The 20,614-nt window shown below is 42.0% G+C and overlaps 1 protein-coding gene across 1 annotated transcript in view; it reads left to right on the top strand.

Annotated features, from left to right (window-relative positions):
• LOC145396869 (WD repeat-containing protein 91) overlaps nucleotides 1-20,614 on the top strand; it is a 386,076-nt gene that overhangs the window by 58,291 nt on the left and 307,171 nt on the right. Inside the window, 1 exon segment of the mRNA XM_080270157.1 lies at nucleotides 12,018-12,158. Coding sequence (XP_080126283.1) covers nucleotides 12,018-12,158 — 141 coding nt within the window.

The raw sequence follows: 20,614 nt of genomic DNA, 5'->3' as shown, positions 1-20,614 counted from the left end.
GAGGTTGGGGGAGTGGACTTTCTGACCACTACTTGGTGGTGGCCAGAATTAAAGTTCAATTAAGATGGAGGAATAGAAGAAGGGAAAGACGAGAGGAAGGAGTAGTTGCAAGGAGAGTGGAAAGGTTACAAGAGGATGAGAAAAAGGCAGAGTATAAGAGAGAAGTGGAGGAACGATTGGGCAAATATGAATTGGAGCAGATGGGGGATGTGGAAGGTGTGTGTATAATATTTACAGAAGAAATATGTGCAGCATGTGATGTGGTGTGTGGAAGGAAGAGAAGATGGAGGGGGGTGCAAAGAACAGCGTGGTGGACTGAAGAGGTGAAACGGGCTGTGGCACAAAAGAAGAAAGCATACAATGAATGGATGAGAAATAGGGGCGTGGAAGAAGTTGAGAGGCGGAAGAGAGAGTTATATGTAGAAAGAAAGAGAGAGGTGAAAAGATTAGTAAGAGAGAGTAAGAAGAGAGTGGATGAGGAATTTGGAAGGAATTTGAGTGTAAAGTGGAGGGACTGTCAGAAAATGTTCTGGAAAGAGGTGAAAAGAGTAAGACAGGGTGGAATTGAAGTTAGCAGGGGAGTGAAAGATAAAAATGGTAGATTACTAGTGGAGAAGGGAGAAAAAGTGAGCAGATGGAAAGAACACTTTAAGGAATTGTTGAACGTGGAGGATGGAAGTAATGCGAGTATAAGGTATAAGTGGCCGGGGAATGGCTGGGAGAAGGAGGGAGGTGAGAAGACAGGAAGAAATCAGTAGGTTAGAAGTTGTGGAAGCAATGAAGAAAGTTAAATCAGGGAAAGCCCCAGGAATTGATGGAGTGTGTGGTGAAATGCTGAAGCATGAGGGAGAGATAGTAGTAGAATGGATGTGGAAGATGTGCAGATTGGCCTGGGAGGAAGGTAGAGTCCCGGAGGATTGGAAGTCAGGTATTATTATTCCCTTGTACAAAGGAAAAGGGGAAAAAGAAGTGTGTGGTAATCATAGGGGCATTTGTCTTCTTAGTATAATAGGAAAAGTGTATGGTAGGATACTTATTGACAGAGTTAGAGAAAGAACAGAGAAATTAGTTGGAGAAGAACAGGGAGGCTTTAGGAAGGGAAGAGGTTGTGTAGATCAGATAGTCATTCTTAGATCTTTAGTGGAAAAGTTTCTAGAGAAGGGAAAGAAGTTGTATGCGGCTTTCAAGGATTTGGAGAAAGCATATGACAGGGTGGATAGACTATGATTGTGGAAAGTGTTAAGAATATATGGAGTAGATGGGAAGTTGTTAAATGCTGTGAAGAGTATGTACGATGGTGCGAAGGCTGTAGTGCGTGGATGGTGAACTAAGTGAATTTTTCTCTTTGAAAGTTGAGTTCAAACAAGGATGTGTCATGTCTCCATGGTTGTTCAATCTGTACATGGATGGGGTAATAAAAGAGGTACAAGGTAGGGTAGTGGATGTTGGAGTGGCCCTGGTGAGAGAGGATAGTGTTTGGAAACTCCCTGTACTGTTGTTTGCAGATGATACTGTGTTGTTGAGTGAAGACGAAGGGGAGCTGCAAGGCTTGGTGGATGAGTTTGAGAGAGTGTGTAAGAAACGGAATCTAAAGGTGAATGTAGGGAAGAGTAAAGTGATGGTCTTTGAGAGAGGTGAAGTCAGTGAATGTACAGTGAGGTTGGATGGTGAGGAATTGGAAAATGTGAGTACGTTTAAGTACTTGGGTAGTGTGATGAGTAAGGATGGAGGTTTAGAGGGTGAAGTGCTTGAAAGGGTACAGCAGGGAAGAAAGGTTGCTGGTTCTTTGAAAGCAGTGATAAGAAACAGGGAAGTGAGCATGGAAGTGAAAAAGTTACTACATGACAGTATTGTGATACCAACTCTAACGTACGGAAGTGAAGCTTGGACGTTGTTGGAAGGACACAAGTCAAGAGTGAGAGCCGTGGAAATGAGTTATTTAAGAGGAACCTGTGGAGTCACATGGAGAGACAGACTGACGAATGAGGATATAAAGGAGCGTTGTGGTGTTGATGTGGATGTGATAGGAAGTGTTATGAGGAACACACTGAGGTGGTTTGGCCATGTGGAGAGGATGGAGGGTGAAAGACTGACAAAGAAAGTGTATGTGAGTGAGGTGGAGGGGGAAAGAGGGAGGGGGAGGCCGAGTATGAGATGGAGAGATGGGGTGGAGAGGTATATGAGAGAGGGGGGTGTGAGTTGGGAGCAGGGGAGTGAAATGGCGGGGGACAGGGCGACTTGGAGGCGATTTGTTTGTGGCCACCCCAAACGGGATTGAGGCGTCTGGCAATAGATAGATAGATAGATAGATAGAAGTACTTCAGTGCTCATAGTGACTTTGAGGTTCCAAACACTTTATTGCTCTTAGTGAATTTAGAGTTCCAAACACTACTCTACTATTAGTGAATCCAGACACCAGAATGCACTTAGTGAATCCAAACACTAGAAGGCTCTTAGTGAATCCAAACATAACAACACTTTGTGAATATAAATATGAGGATGCCCTCGGTGAATACAACCAGCAGGATGATCTTAGGGAATCCAAACACTCTTCTCTTGTAAACATCAGACCATCTTATTGAATCCAAGCACTAAGGCTCTCACTGAATCCAAACAATAAGTTGCCCTTAGTGAATTCAAAACATAGGATGCTTTTAATGAATCCTGTTGCTTGAATGTTCGTAGTAAATTCATAATGTTAAAACAGTGTTAATATGTTGATGAAGTCAAAAATTTATACCCTAAATTGGGTTGCCATAGAGGAATATATCTACATATAATGGGTGTTAGAAATGCCTCATTGATGCTTGAAAGCCTCATAGTCATACAATTTTGTATCCATCATCCATCATCGAATCCTACATTGCCCCATGAGGAGCATAGGAGCCCTGGGCTAGGCAGTTGGTCCTGATATTTAAGATAAGAGCGACCAGCCTCACTCATCCCTGAGTGGCATTACATGAGCAATAACCCCAACCACCCATTGGATATAAACCTTCACCGGCTCAATCTGATTGGAGTGCTGTAATTACCCACTAAACCACCAGGTGCCATAATTTGGTTATATGGTTACCACCCAGGGTAGTAAATGGTTTCCTGGTGTACAGGAAACCATTAGGCTTGCCACTCAGTGTAGAGTCACCCATAGGCAGAAGGAAGAAGAAAGAATGGAAGAAAGAAAGACAAAAGAGGGAGTGTAAAGTCACCTGTAGGCAGAAGGACAAGGAAGGAATGATGTAAAGAAAGACAGAAGAGAAAGGAAGGAATGGAGAGAGGAGAGGAAAGGGCAGACACCCGAGAGCAGCACTACATCGAATGAGTGGATGGTGAGTGCCCCCACCTACCACAAAACAATGTTTCACATAATGTAGTGGAATATACCTACATATAGTGGGTGTTAGAAACTCATCATTGATGCTTTAAAGCTTCCTATTCACACAGTTTTACAGTGTTTCACATAATGTATTAGAGTATGTCTGGAACTGTGTCATTTTAATTTAACACCAAGAGGTCATTAATCATAGAGACATCACAAAATCTCATGTCTCAACTCTTCTTGCTGAGGGCTATAGCAATGCTAAGATTATGAGGAAGATTGGTGCTTTGAGGTTGATTGTAATGTGCTGGTTATGGTGGTATGATAATACTGGCATAACTAAAAATACCTAACTCTGCAGAGATATGAGTCAGTCCATTCAAAATTACAATCTTAAGCATGAATACATGTAATTGTTGCCTAAATGAAACCTCACTGGAATTTTGGTGAACCCTGAGATATGCAGGGGCTATCAGTTACAACCCTCTGTATATACTTCCCTTCATTACATCATCTTCACCGTTATATGAGGCGTTTAAAACTAGGTCACAAGTACCACCTTAGGGGAAATGGAGTTAAGGATACCAGGGTCCCAACAGGACCTTTCTCTGTCTTGAGTAAGTATACCTGATTCCTTCTGGCACTGGCAGTGTGGTCAAAAGTTTTATGGAAGTCAGGTATATAACCAATCTGTTTTACCTGGAGGGCGTGAAATCATGCTTGGCAAGGGTCAAAAGGCCTCAAGTTTTGGGTGGCAGGGAATGCCAGCCAATGGCAATACATGACACACAGCACGTAGGAAGCGGCGAGCCAATGAACGTGTGTTTAGGCAAACTGTTGGCTCAGCTGAGCGAATTACCACCCTCCTGTCATGCGTCCCTTGGTTTTCATTCAGTTTTCCCTCTCACACCAAGGATTCTACTCCTCCACGTGTATTATGCTGTGATTTTTGCATATTTTGTGATTGATCTGACATGTCTGACACTTCCTTTAGTGATGACAGTAACCCTGAGGAAACAGCCCTCGCGGGGTAGGAAAAGAAAACGAAGCGGAAGAAAAACAAAGCTAAAATGTGTCATGATGCAGGCCAGGCTTACCTAAGTGTATCGGCAGGTTGCTTAGTGGCTAGGAAGAGTGATGGGCCACCATGCAGGGATGGATGTTTTACCAAGCTGACTATGCTTGTGATTGAAGAGTTGTTTAGTAATTTGGGGGCTTAGATTATGACAAGCAGACAAGAACAGTATGGGTGTTGTTGGAATAATCATAAAAAATAAATATTCTTTTCATAATAAAAGGAAAATAATCTGTAATAATAATAAAAAAAATAAATTATTATTATTTTTATTATTATTATGATTATTCATTCATCCATCCATCATCCAATCCTACATTGCCCCATGAGGAGTGTACGAGCCCGAGACTAGGCAGTTGGTCCCGACATTTAAGATGAGAGTGACCAGCCTCACTCATCCCTGAGTGGGCATTACATGAGCAATCAACCCTAACCACCCCTTGGATATAAACCTTCACCGGCTCAATCCGACTGGAGTGCATTAAATTACCCACTAAACCACCAGGTGCCAAAATTTGGCTATATGGTTACCACCCAGCATAGTAAATGGTTTCCTGGTGTACAGGAAACCATTTGGCTTGTCACTCAGTGTAGAGTCACCCACAGGCAGAAGGAAAAGGAAAGAATGAAGGAAAGAAGATTGTTAATATTATTATTATAATGATAATGATGATGATGGTCACTGTTGTGAACAAATTCATTATTATTCTTGTTATAAAATCTTTGCCGTATCCCCATAATGAACACCCATACCTTCTGTATTATTATTATTATTATTATTGTTATTATTATTATATTGAGAGAGGTGAAGTCAGTGAATGTACAGCGAGGTTGGATGGTGAGGAATTGGAAAATGTGAGTACGTTTAAGTTCTTGGGTAGTGTGATGAGTAAGGATGGAGGTTTGGAGGGTGAAGTGCTTGAAAGGGTACAGCAGGGAAGAAAGGTTGCTGGTTCCTTGAAAGCAGTAATAAGAAACAGGGAAGTGAGCATGGAAGTGAAAAAGTTACTACATGACAGTATTGTGATACCAACTCTAACGTATGGAAGTGAAGCTTGGACGTTGTTGGAAGGACACAAGTCGAGAGTGAGAGCAGTGGAAATGAGTTATTTAAGAGGAGCCTGTGGAGTCACATGGAGAGACAGGCTGACGAATGAGGATATAAAGGAGCATTGTGGTGTGGATGTGGATGTGATAGGAAGCGTTATGAGGAACACACTGAGATGGTTTGGCCATGTGGAGAGGATGGAGGGTGAAAGACTGACGAAGAGAGTGTATGTGAGTGAGGTGGAGGGGGGAAGAGGGAGGGGGAGGCCGAGGATGAGATGGAGGGATGGGGTGGAGAGGTATATGAGAGAGGGCGGTGTGAGCTGGGAGCAGGGCAGTGAAATGGCGGGGGACAGGGCGACTTGGAGGCGATTTGTTTGTGGCCACCCCAAACGGGATTGAGGCGTCTGGCAATAGATAGATAGATAGATTATTATTACCACTACTACTATTATTATTATTACTATGTCTTTCTTGACTATGTCTTTCTTGCCTTCATTCTTTCCTCTTCTTTCTGCCAATGGGTGACTCTACACTGAGTGACAAGCCAAATGGTTTCATGTACACCAGGAAACCATTTACAATGCTGGGTGGTAACCATATAACCAAATAATGGCACCTGGTTGTTTAGTGCGCAATTATGGCACTCCAGTCGGATTGAGCCGGTGAAGGTTTATTGCCCACGTAATACTGTACCACTCAGGGATGAGTGAGGCTGATCACTCTAATCTTCAGTGTCAGGACCAACTAGCCTAGGCCTGGGCTGCTATGCTTCTTGTGGGGTTATGTAGGATTGGATGATGGATGGATGGAGTATTATTATATTTTTATAAACAAAAATAATGATATCTCAGGTTGGTGGCAGTACTGTCAGAGAAGAGGGAGAGTGGCCATATGCAATTTACCACAAGGGCGTGGGAAGTAATTCCATTTGTACAGTGTTTGTGATAAGTGGGTGCATAGGAGATGTAGTAGAGGTAGACTGCGAGATAATGCTGATCATGTGTGTGCGGCATGTCAGGGAGAGCAGGTGGAGATTGTCAGGCGTGAAAGGACTGAACTTGCTGGTGAGTCTCTTGAGTGTGTGAAAGAATTTTGTTATTTGGGGGACAAGTTGTGTGCTGGAGGTGGGGCTAGAGCAAGCTCTGTGGCTAGGGTGAGAAGTGGTTGGAAGTACAGGTAGCTGTTGCCTCTCCTGACATTAAGAGGGCTTTCCCTACATGCTGAGGGGTCTTTATATGCAGCATGTGTTAGGAGTGTAATACTGTATGGTAGTGAGACCTGGGCAGTAAAGGAAGAGGATATTTACAAGCTAAAATGTACAGAAATGACAATGATTAGGCGAATGTGCAGTGCGTCCTTCCGTGCAGGGTCGTGGGGACTGGGTTTACGATGGAAGAATTGAGAGGTAGGATGGGACTGGAGTGTATTGGTGTTGTGATGAGGAGAGATAGATTGAGGTGGTTTGGGAATGTGCATAGGATGGGGGATGATAACTGGGTGCAGAAAGTGAGAAGCGGTAATATTGTGGTTAGGGTTGCAAGGTTAGACCAAAAAGGACATGGGATGAGGTCATTAAGTGTGACATCAGGGTTAAGGGATTGAACAGGGAGGCTGCCATAGATTGAGCAGCATGGAGAGCCACCATTAGGTGACCAAGGCCGATGCATGCAAGCACATTGGAGCCTTCAAAAATGAAACAAAACGAAACAAGCGCTTTCTGTCTCATTCTAACTTACTATACTAAGTCTGCTGCCTTAGTATAGTACAGTACTATACTAACGTCTTATTGTTTTTACAAAGTCTTATCATTGATTGTACTACACTATTTTTACATATTTTCAAAAAAATATTAATAAGTATAATAAAAAACATTAAACTCCAAAACAGTATTGGGGGGTTATTTACTTGGCGCGTGTGGACATGCACGCATGCCGAACTTGATGCCTGTTCTATATAATAATTCTGTTGCCCATACCTTTAAAATAATGCAGTTCCCAGCTGTCTGTCTATAATAGCTGTGGAGAAATAAACAAAAAACTTTAGGGACATTTTTTTTCTCATTTTGAAAAAAAATGCAGCTTTCGGACTTCTGGTTTTAGGTGCCTCATACTGTATATATTACCAGGTACAGTGTACTGTATACAGTAAGCCATGTCAGTGTATAATTTCTGATAACTGATGGTTAGCGCTCATCAACCCTCGCAATACTGCACAGAGTGATATATACACACAAACCTCGAGTACCGTGGACAATAGGGACTGGACAAGGACCGTGGTACTCAAATCCGAGTCACTCAGACAATATGTTTATGTGTATAATGGTACAATGTGTTCTGGCAACTTGCCATAACTCTCACTTTTACCCCTTACCCCCACTTGCACCCACCATCAGGTGAAACAATAAGATATAACTATTGTAATTTAAAAAATCAGTGGTATTAAAAATAGCTTTAACAAAAACAGAAGTTGGGCTGGGTACCCTTCTGTTGATATGTAGCTCCACAGTATTTTCTTCCCGCCCCTCAACCCCAATGTTGTTGTCAAAGTTTTGCCTTCTTTTGTATCATGTGGCCTTCAGGAGAGACCTTAGGCCGTATGGCTAGACGAAATTTTATGGGTCTGACGGTTTTAGGGGACGAAACAGAACAAAAATTTGTGCTGATCAGAAAAAATTACATTCATCCTTGTGTTCTCATGAGTTACCGTTCCTTTTCACATTCTTCGTTTGAGATCGCGCTTCCCTACACATTTCGGACAGACTAAGCATATGGCTAAACTGCTCAGTCAGTCCGAAATGAGTTGGGAAAAGCGATATCGAAAAAAGAATGTGAAACGGAATGCTAACACACAAGAACACATGGAAGAAAGAGTAATTTTTTTTTTGGTTTGCAAACATTTTCGTTCCGTTTCGTCCCCTAAAACTGCCAGACCCATAAATTTTAGTCTAACCATACAGGCTAATGTCTCTTCAGAGGGCCACATAATACGAGAAGGCGAAACTTTGACAACATTATCGGTGGGGGGTGGGGGATGAGTGCCAGGAAGTAATGTATCAACACAAGGGTACCCAGCCCGACTTTTTTGTTAATGCTATTTCTAAGTGAAGCGTGGACGTTGTTGGAAGGACACAAGTCAAGAGTGAGAGCAGTGGAAATGAGTTATTTAGGAGGAGCCTGTGGAGTCACATGGAGAGACAGGCTGACGAATGAGGATATAAAGGAGCGTTGTGGTGTGGATGTGGATGTGATAGGAAACGTTATGAGGAACACACTGAGGTGGTTTGGCCATGTGGAGAGGATGGAGGGTGAAAGACTGACGAAGAGAGTGTATGTGAGTGAGGTGGAGGGGGGAAGAAGGAAGGGGAGGCCGAGGATGAGATGGAGGGATGGGGTGGAGAGGTATATGAGAGAGGGGGGTGTGAGTTGGGAGCAGGGCAGTGAAATGGCGGGGGACAGGGTGATGTGGAGGCGATTTGTTTGTGGCCACCCCAAACGGGATTGAGGCATCTGGCAATAGATAGATAGATAGATATTTCTAATACCATTGATGCTCTTAATTACAATAATTATATCTCACTGTTTTACCTGATGGTGCGTATAAGTGGTGGTAATTTACGTGGGGTAAGGTGGTAAGGAGGAGTAAAAATGAGAATTTCTCTGATGCTCCACGTAATGCCCTATAGGCCTAAGCTTCTCAGTCAGCTTCAGGACAAATATAAACTTTTACAGCTACAAGGTTCACATCACTTCCTTTGCACGATCTTTATCTTCTCCTGGTCCTTCCAAATCATTATGATGGTGCTTTCAGTTACTCCATACTTTTTTGCCATTTCGGTAAACGTCCGCTTTACTTAAAGCAGTAGAAGGACCTTACCAATTCAATTCATATTTCTCCAGTTTGTTTATGGTGTTTTACTGACTATTTTCAGGGTGATAAATTACCACTTCCTGCAGAAAAACTTCCCACTTTTTATCATCACTTTCCTTAAGCCGTACCTATGATTGTCTTGATGTACTCAAAGGTGGTTTTCGTCTCCCAATTTCCCAGCTGGATGCTGGGTTAGATTAGGTTAAATTATTAGGTATAGTTAAGCTAGGTTAGGTCAAGTGTAGTTAAACACTTAGGACAGACCCTTTCGCTGTAACCCTGACGAGTCAAACGAGTTGACGCAGTGGAACACAGCTAAAAACAACGGGGAAACAGATTTAGCATGAAACGTTTATTTACCACTCAGAAGTTCATCATTCATCATTCATTGCCAGACGCCATGTATCCCAAATGGGGTGGCCAAGGCTTAGAGTTAATTGTTTTACAGGGAGGGGCACTAATCCTCCACCAACCCCACTTGACACGTACGGAGAACGTTATGCCAACAGCATCTGGTGTTCCCAGGCAGTCACCCATCAAAGTACTAACCAGAATCCGAAAAATATAAGACTATCAGGAAGAAGAAGAGCGAAGAATGTGGAACTGAACGCTAACTTATGAGAGGACATGGATGGAAGTAAATTTTTTCTGATTAGCAAACATTTTCGTTCATTTTCGTCCGCTACAACTGCGAAACTCATAAAGCTGTGAGGTAAAGTCAGTGAGACATGAGAAAGGACTTTATAGCCATATGCTTAGTCGGTCCGAAACATGTTGGGAAGCACGAATTCGAACGAAAAATGTGGAACTGCACACTAACTTAATAGAACACATGGATGAAAGTTTTTTCTTTTTTTTTCTAATTAGGAAACATTCTCGTTCCATTTCATCCCCTAAAACTGTGAAACCCTTTATGAGTGTGAGATAGAATTAGGTGAGGCGCGAGAAAGGACTGATAACCGTATGCTCTGTTAGTTGGAAATGTGTTGGGAAGCACTAAATCGAACAAAGAATGTGAAACTGAACCCTAACTTACGAGAACACGTGGATTTTTTTTTTTCCTGATTAGCCTACATTTTCGTTCCATTTCGTTCCCTGAAATAGCGAAACCCATTAATTTCGTCTAACTATTTGGCCTTGAGTGTGCCCATGAAGTATAGTTTCATTCTGTATGCTTATTCATCTCACCACCGGGAACCCTCAGCCAGGAACGATGCTCGCCCAGTTGTTTCCAAACTAACCATAGGCTTTTTACGAAAATATACTCAGTGTGTTTCCCAGGCAAAATTTTCTCAATATCAACACCTAACGTATCCCACTAAGACTGCTTGGCTGAGGTAGCTGGGTGTGGTATTGAGATAAATACCCATACAGAATCAAACTATGCGCCCAGGAAAGGTACCCAGAGTTTAGAGGGTGACGTCATCGTATGCAACTTTCAAATTTAGTCGCCAGGCCAGGTGACTTCCCGCGTGAGCTTGAGTTTTTCTGCGTGTTGACATGCCTTGTCTCATTATGCTGACCGCGTTAGAACAAAAACGTGTTACTCAACTACATGTTACTCAAGGATTGAGTGTACAGTATATGTCGGCTACAAGCTTGGTGTTGTTAGAGGGACACCTTCACGCAACGGCACCAAAATGGATGGCCTTTCTCTCTGGTTATGTAATGTTCCTCATCTCCCTCCCTATTCCTCAAAAGAGGGTTGTTGGTCTGTAGAAGAAAGGCAGCTTCAGCCTGTAGTCCACAAGGTTCACATACTGATGAGTGTGCATCCACAACATCAACAACAACAACAAACATGGTTTATAGTCACACGATCATTCTTAGGCAGGGAACCTAGCCAATGGTCAAGATCCGCTCTAACAAAAACTGTCCTGCTATTACATATCCCATCACATACCTCAAGATATGTTCCTGTCATACAGCAGGTTAGAACCAGTATGATGCAGATAGCCATAAAAATGCCTAAATTTACATTGATGTTGCTCACTGTGAGAGACCATATAGTTTGGAAAGCAGCCTGAAGGTGAGCAAGACCAACTCCTGCAAACATGGAAAATTATATTTCAGGATGCGTGCAAAGACTCTAGAGATTTTATAACATCAGTACATTGTCTAATTATATGATATATAACCATTCATAGGCATTCAGTCTGGTCAGAAAGACTCCATTACAAGTACACATATTCACATATATGGTAAAAACTCTTAATCTGAAAATCCAATTTCCAAACACCTTCACTTTTGAAAATATTTCTTCATGAAATAGGTACGAGTAAATATATGTGTGAGGATGATTCTTTTGGTTAGTGTATTGTCCTGTCTTGGCCACCCCCTGTTAAAGGGGAAACAGCGTAGGTATATACTGTAGGTAGATAGCATTATGAGGGTACTGTGATCATCTTTCATAACTCAATCAGTGCATATATGAAGATTTTTTTTTTTTTTTTTTTTTTTTTTTTTTTTGACAGATAACAGATGATAGATTATTTATACAGCACCAAGTATTTCATTGTACATGTATTCACTGTTGTTGGTACTGTAGGCAATTTATTATATAATTTTTCTCATATTTATCGTTGTGATTCTGCTTCCTAAAATTTTCCAATGTCCACAAAGCTTCCAGAAGCAAGCATTTTGGATCTAAGAGTTTGTATTGTACTAACAATTTGTCTTATATTAATAGATCGTGTAATTTTGCCTCAGGTGTGCGTAAACTTGAGACAAGCATCCTGCGGCTATATGTAGTGAACACCATCCAGACCAACAAGCCTGACAAGCTGGTGGAATTCTTTGAGCGCACTGCACCAGATCTCCAAAGTCAAGCAGAGTGGCGAGAATGGTTCAGTAAGTTCTTGCTGTATTATAGTGTTACTTGTGTGCACTTGGTGTTTTTTGATTAGCTATACACTAAATCCCTCTATAATTTGGATTAATTGGGGGGAACCCTATGTCGAATTATCCAAAAATCCGAATTATTGGAGCTCATGCTTACCTCTATCCCCAAATCACACCCATGCTCACTAAAACATGGCTTTTTCACAAAAGCATTGAACAGTACAGTATATTATTACTTTATACTCAAAGAGTGCACAATACAATAAATAAAATAGTGTCAAACCTTCATAATGAAGTCTTGCAGCATAGTATTAGAGTACAGTACACATAACTGTACCGGAGTTACTGTACATTTCTTAAAAATTACATTTATTACTATATTTATCACTAAAAAGACTGTTTGCGTCCACTTATCGCTGGCACCCTTTTTGGACTTGTCTCACTTCATTCGAATTTCTATCCGAATTAAAGTGATTTGTCTGGTGGTCAAAAAAGATCCAAATTAACTGATTTCCGAATTATTCGGGTTCGAATTAGAGAGGGTTTACTGTATTATTGTTATGTCTCATTAGTCATTGATGAGCTTTCCATGGGTGGATAAGCTGTCTTTCATTTGTAAAGCCTCATCCCTCGTTTCTTCATTTTCCTGTGAATATATGGTTCTACCACACAGCTTGCAGAGTTCTTTACTGCTGATCACAGACTTTTTGTTGCTACTCAAAGGCTGCAGATAAACGCTAAGAGAATCACAAGATGCCATCTGAAATGGTTCCATCTTAAGAAACTCAGGGATAAGAAGTATTCTCATGAGCATACAGTGACAGTCTTGAATTGGTTTTAGGTGCTTGGTATTTTGAGGACCCTGTAGAATGATGAGATACATTCAAGTGTGCTGCTCTGGCAGTTATGAATATGTTGGATAATGGCCAAGATTGTGAAGGGGATTTATTTCACTTGGGACAGTGGCTACAGCAGATGAGAGTAGTACTGTCAGACTGCCTGGGGATCGGCAGCAGCGCAGACTTCTTTCTCACTGGCAATGAATTTCACAGAGAGGGAACAAAGAGGGATACATCAGGAAAATTGCTGAAGAGTTACAGGATCGCTTTCATGCAAATGCCCTTTGACTTACTTATCAAGCTCTGAAGAAGCTCCCCTCCAGATCAACACCTTAGTTTAACTTTGTTGGGATGGACAACTCATGTCAGGGACAAATGATCATAAGACTTGTTGGTCTGAGTAGTTTGGGGGAAGCTGTGGCTGGGGGAAACTGTGGCTCAATCAGTAGAGAGGTGGCTTGTGGTCCTACCGGATCCAGGTTTAAATCACCGCTGGGGCAGGGAGCAGTTTAAGGATTTGAATTCATCACGGCAGACTTTACCGATCTACCAGAAGACCCGCCAATGTGTCGTAAAAATACCTCTGCTAATACCAATACACCAGTCCTGTATGAGACAGCTCTAGCATGTATTCAATATGGACAGTGGGTGTTAGCGCCGAAGTGGTGACATATAGAGGTGTACAATATGTAGGAGGACTATTGGGCCTTGGGAGTAGGCTGAGAAGCCTATGCCCAGAGTCGAGCACATTAAAAAAAAAAAAAATAAGTTGTATTTGACAGAACCCCCTAGTGGAGAGCTTTTGATGGCTGGTGTCCAACCACAAGCTGATATACCAACATTGATGATACCATACCTGTACTATGAAAGCATCTGTATTATTTAAAAGTGACTGTGTGTGTGTATGTGTGTGTGTGTGTATTTACCTAATTGTGATATACAGGAAATGAGCTATGCTCGTGGGGTCCCGTTTCTGTTTCTCAATAAGTCGAATTTAACCTTAAACTCGTTTAAGTTTTTAGACTGGACGGTCTCTATGTCTAGGCTATTCCACAGGTCTGTTCTTCTATAAGGAAAACTATATTTCTTGATATCCTTCAAGCAGCTTGGTTTCTTCAGTTTCATTCTATGTCCTCTTGTTACTCTCTTATCCCATAAAAACAGATCTTCTTTGTCAATTTTATCTACTGCCACCATGGTCCTGAACACTGCAATCATGTCTCCTCTCTTTCTCCTTTCTTCTAGGGAAGGCAAATCCAGCTTTTTTCCAACCTTTCTCTATATGACAGATCTGCCAGACTGGGGACCATCTTGATTGCTGTTCTTTGTATTCTCTCAATCTTGTTTATAACTTTCTTTTTGTGTGGGGACCACACTACTGCTGCATATTCTAACCTGGGGCGAATCATGGCCACTATCAATTTTTTCATGATCTCCTCATCCATATAATTAAAAGCAACTCTTATATTAGTCAGGAGTTTATACGTCTCTCTAACTGCCTTGTTAATGTGTTTTTCAGGTGACAGACTGTCCTGGACCAGCATTCCCGAATCTTTCTCTTCTCTCGCTTTTGTAATTGGTTCATTACCTATCAAATAATTCAGTGATGGCCTCTTGGTACTTTTACCCATTTCCAATATTTTACATTCTTTGCATTAAATTTCATTTCCCACATCCGGCTCCAATCGTGTATCCTATCCAGATCCTCCTGTAGCATTTTCCAGTCCCCCTCAACCTCTGCCTTCCTCAAGATCTTTGCAGCATCAGCAAACAGACTTGCATAACTGTTCACTGCATGTTCCATATCATTTACATAAATCAGGAACATTACTGGCGCCAACACCGAGCCCTGTGGGACTCCACTTGTTACTTCCCTCCATCCAGACATCCTATCCTTTATTACTGTCCTCATTTGTCTGTCTCTCAAAAAGTCTCTCATTCATTCCAGGAGGTTCCCCTTCAGTCCTCCTATATGCTCTGGTTTCCACATTAGTTTCTTATGAGGTACCTTGTCGAAGGCTTTCTCCAAATCTAAATACACTCAATCCATCCAACCATCTCTATCCTGTAGCACATCAATCACTCTTGAGTAAAAACTCAACAAGTTGGAAACACATGACATTCCACTTCTAAATCCAAACTGCCTTTCAGCCAAAATATTCATCTCTTCCAGATATTTTATCCAACTATCTTTCAGAATTCTCTCGCACAATTTTGCAACCATGCTGGTTAGGGACACTGGTCTATAATTCAGGGGTTCTTCCCTGTTTCCTCCCTTATAAATTGGTACCACATTTGCCCTCTTCCATTCTTGAGGCACTTTCCCCTCTTCCAGAGAACACACAATTAAACCATGAATCTTATCCGCCAGTTGTTTTCTGCATTCCTTCAGCACCCAATTAGAGATTCCATCAGGTCCTGGGGCTTTCCTCACACCTATAGTTTCCAGTAATTTATACACTTTCTGTACTTCCACTTTTATATCTTTTATCACTACATTTCTAGTCACTCCCTCCCCTTCCACAAACTCACTTTCATTAGTGAAAACTGACTGGAAACGTTTGTTCATTATTTCTGCTTGCATTGCCACATCTTTAGGCCCAATTCACACTATAGGGACGGTCGCGCTCCGCTCATGGTCCAGTCAAGTATCATTACATGCATTTCAGCGGAAGCATTCACACTGGCAGTAACGGTCAAGGAACACTCCGCTCTCGCTGCGCTCATGATCCATTCGAAAGATATTTTGACCGGAGCGAGAGTGGACTGTGAGCGGAGCGAACCGACAGTGTAAACACCTGCCACAGTCTCGCTCTGCTCCAGTCTTAATTCAGCCCCCATAGGGATGGGTACTGCTGCTCTGAGTCTCTTGAAAAGATAGATAGAGAGAGAGAGAGAGAGAGAGAGAGATTCCTGTTTTACGAGTACATCTAGCTGCGAAGTAGTCTTCCTTACACTCTTCCTTAGCCATTTATTTTGAACATTACCCCATAGCTTTCTCTTGTATGTAAATTATTTCTTTATAATATGGGCATAGTTTACATAAATAAAAAACTAATCAATACCGAGGTGTCATATGCAGAATAAATTGCTAAGGGAGAGGCCCTGCGGAATCTCTAAAACCACAGTGAGTACGAAATATCATTCAGGGCGGACCTGTAGTGCTACACTGGAAACTCGCCTGACAATATCGTGTGTTGTGTGGACAGCTCAGTATGCTGGTGTGGGCGTGGGTGTGGCAGTGGGAGTAGGAAATGAATATAGTAAGTGAGGCAGGATAGACACTGATACCGTTCATTTAACTGTTCCCAAAAGACACAAGAAATCACCCGTATTATAAGCGTTTGTCAACTTGGTTGTGTTACAGAGTTTACAACGAAACTATTTGTCTCTTTTGCTGCGAGTGTTCTCTCCCTCTCTTTCTCTTTCTCTCTCTCTCTCCTGAAATAAAATATCTAATGACCACTGACGGAAAATGTGTGACTCGTGAAAAGTCACATCCTCCGTCAATGGTGGTGGCACTTCAGTTGAGGGAAAGGGGATGACGGGACCGTGAACGAAGTGAGAGCAGACCAGACGTGTGAATGCACCAGGACCATGAGCGGAGTGAGAGTGGAGCGTGACTGGAACGTGACCATCCCTGTAGTGTGAATAGGGCCTTATAGACCTCTCCTTCTACTTTCAGTTTGGTAATTCCTTCCTTTTGTTTCAGTTTGCCATTGACAAATCTATAAAACAGTTTGGGTTCATCCTTACATTTGTCTATTATACCTTCATCAAAAGTCCTTGCTTCCTCTCTATGCATTCGTGTGTAATCATTTCTAGTTCTTTTATATTCTTCCTTTGTTCTGTTGTTACCTCTCCAATTGTTTGTGCATGCATGTGTGCGTGTTCTTACCTAATTGTATCTTAACAGGAATGAGTCAAGCTCATACTGTCCCATGTATTAAATCACTTTTATCATCTATCTATCTATCTATCTATTGCCAGACGCCTCAATCCCGTTTGGGGTGGCCACAAACAAATCGCCTCCAAGTCTCCCTGTCCCCCGCCATTTCACTGCCCTGCTGCCAACTAACACCCCCCTCTCTCATATACCTCTCCACCCCATCCCTCCATCTCATCCTCAGCCTCCCCCTCCCTCTCCCCCCCTCCACCTCCCTCACATACACTCTCTTTGTCAGTCTTTCACCCTCCATCCTCTCCACATGGCCAAACCACCTAAATGCGTTCCTCATAACGCTTCCTATCACATCCACATCCACACCACAACGCTCCTTTATTTCCTCATTCGTCAGCCTGTCTCTCCATGTGACTCCACAGGCTCCTCTTAAATAACTCATTTCCACTGCTTTCACTCTTGACTCGTGTCCTTCCAACAACGTCCAAGCTTCACTTCCGTACATTAGAGTTGGTATCACAATACTGTCATGTAGTAACTTTTTCACTTCCATGCTCACTTTTATCATACATATCCATAAATTTATGAATTGTTTTGGCACACACTATTTCATTCAGTAGTGCAGTCCACTGATCTATTACCCTGTTTGGGAAACTGAATTTTCTTACGTCTTTTTCACCTCCCTTTTTATGTAGTTTTTTGCAGTATCCTCTTGTTGATGCTTCCCCATAGGTTATATATTCATTAATGTCTAAGGCAATGATTGATTATGTGAGTGTGGATGATAGAGTGAGAAGGTGTGTTATGGATGCAAGGGTATATAGAGGATGGGGGAGTGGACTTTCTGACCACCACTTCGTGGTGGTGAAAGTCAAGGCTGAAATGTAGTGGGGGGATAGAAGAAGGGAAGGACAGGAGGAAGTAGTTCTTACAAGGAGGATGGAAATGCTACAAGAGGATGGAAAAAAGGCAGAATATAAGAGAGAAGTGGAGGAGCGATTGGGTAAATATGACTTGGAGCAGATGGGGAACATGGAATGTGTGTGCAAGATATTCACAGAAGAAATTCGTGCAGCATGTGAGATGGTGTGTGAGGTGAAGAGAAGATGAGGGAGGGTGCAAGGAACAGCATGGTGGAATGAAGAGGTGAGACAGGCTGTGGCACAAAAGAAGAAAACATGTAGTGAGTGGATCAGAAACAGGAGTGTAGAGGAAGTTGAGAGACAGAAGAGAGAGTTATATGTAGAGAGGAAGAGAGGTGAAAAGGTTAGTAATAGAGAGTAAAAAGAGAGTGGATGAGGAATTTGGAAGTAATTTGAATGTAAAGTGGAGGGAATGTAAGAAATTGTTCTGAAAAGAGGTAAAGAGAGTTAGACAGGGTGTTAAAGAAGTTAGTTGGGGAATGAAAGATAAAAATGGTAGATTACTAGTGGAGAAGGGAGAAAATGTGAGCGGATCGAGAGAACACTTCAAGGAATTCTTGAACATAGAGAATGAAAGTAATGTGAATACAAGTGGCTGGGGAATGGTTAGGAGAAGGAGGGATGTGAGAAGAGAGGAAGAAATCAGTAGGATGCAAGTTGTGGAAGCAATGAAGAAGGTCAAAATGGGGAAAGCCCGAGGAATTGATGGAGTGCGTGATGAAATGCCAAAGCATGGGGGGAGAGATAATAGTAGAATGGATGTGGAAGATGTGCGGATTGGCCTGGGAAGAAGGTAAAGTCCAGGAGGATTGGAAGTCATTTATAATTATTCCCCTATACAAAAGGAAAGGGGGAAAAAGAAGTGTGTGGTATCATAGGGGCATTTGCCTTCTTAGTGTAATAGGAAAAGTATATGGTAGGATACTTATTGACAGAGTTAGGGAAATTCCATCCATTCATCCATCATCCAATCCTACGCCGCCCCACGAGGAGTGGAGGAACCCGGGGCTAGGCAAGTTGGTCCTGACATTTAAGATGAGAGTGACCAGCCTCACTCATCCCTGAGTGGCATTACATGAACATTAATCCCCAACCATCCTTTGTTTATTAATTGCAGAGGCTCAATCCGATTGGAGCGCCTTAATTACCCACTAAACCACCAGGCACCATAATTTGGTTATATGGTTACCACCCAGGGTGGTAAATGGTTTCCTGGTTTCCAGGAAACCATTTGGCTTGTCACTCAGTGTAGGGTCACCCATAGACAAAAGGAATAGGAAAGAGTGAAGGAAAGAAAGACATGAGAGGGAGTGTAAAGTCACTTGTAGGCAGAAGGATGTGGAAAGAATGAAGGAAAGAAAGACAGAAGAGAAAGGAAGGATGAGAGGAAAGGGCAGATACTCAAAGCAGCATTACAGCAAGTGAGTTAGGGAAATAACAGAGCACTTATGGTGGTACAAATCTAAACTGGCGGCTAGGGTGTGGCGCGACCCTCTGTACAGTGTTGCTATGTTTCCCAAACCTGCAATGTGAAACGGCTGTTTTATATGTAAAAGGCATCACAAATACGAAAAACACATATGAATACAATGTTAACGTGTGTATTATAATATATGAAAGAAGAGTAAACTTATTATGCATGAAATATTTATACTGCAATACAGAAATGTGGCATAAATATTTTACAGTGTTGATAAAAAAAAGGTAGTCACTTTTATTGGCTTTTATTGTATTTCTGGGGTGGGTAATAATGTCACAATTATGATTATAACATAATGTATAGGAATATAAGTAAAAATATGCCAATTTCTTAGTAAAAGAAAAAATAATTCATTAAACCCTCGTGAGCGGCAACACTCACACAGACCCAGACTAACCCGAGAGCCTCCTCGTGTCACTTTCCTTTGTGTCCTTACCTCCTGGGTGGTGTGGAAATAAAGTCAAATTTACAACATGTACAATATAATGTTAAAGAAAATAACCAAAATGTATCCTAAAACACCATAGATGAGAGAGAGAGAAGAGGGGGGGAGGAAGGCAGGCCAGAGGAGGTGTTGAGGGATGGAGGAAGGGAGGGGAGGAAGGAGGGAGAGAGTGATTGAATTAAAAATCATGGTGCCGCACCAGCAAGGTCATCTGACGACATATGTAAAAACAATAATAAATATTTTTAAATATACAGTAATTAGGTAATTAGATATAATAAAAAATAAAGAAATGAAAGCATAAGTTTATAAGTCACTCATGAAAGAAACAAAATTCCTCAGGGTGATGCACATCTCCCCCAGGAGAGAGAGAGAGAGGGGGGGGGGGGGACCGTGCGTATGGAAAACGTGGCAACACTACAGAGCTTCGTGCCCCACCCTAGCCGCCAGTTTAGATTTGTCCTACCATAGTTGGAGAAGAACAAGGAAGGTTTTAGGAATGGAAGAGGCTGTGTAGATCAGATATTCATCCATAGGTCTTTAATGGAAGAGTTTCTAGAGAAGGGAAAGAAGTTGTATGCAGCCTTCATGGATCTGGAGAAAGGATATGACAGGGTGGATAGACAAGGATTGTGGAAAGTATTAAGAATAAGGGGAGTAAATGGGAAGCTGTTGAATGCCGTGAAGCGTATCTGTGAGGGTGCGAAGGCTGCAGTACGTGTGGACAATGAACTGAGTGAATTTTTCTATTTGAAGGTTGGATTGAAACAGGGATGTGTCATGTCTCCATGGTTGTTCAGTCTGTATACAATATGGATGAGGTTATAAAAGAAATACAAGGTAGGCCAGTGGATGTTGAAGTGGCATTAATGAGAGA

The sequence above is a fragment of the Coenobita brevimanus genome, chromosome 39 (assembly GCF_032717465.1).
Source record: "Coenobita brevimanus isolate Jiangsu-jjx chromosome 39, ASM3271746v2, whole genome shotgun sequence".
NCBI lineage: Eukaryota > Metazoa > Arthropoda > Malacostraca > Decapoda > Coenobitidae > Coenobita > Coenobita brevimanus.
This window is presented reverse-complemented; position numbering and strand designations above follow the sequence as displayed.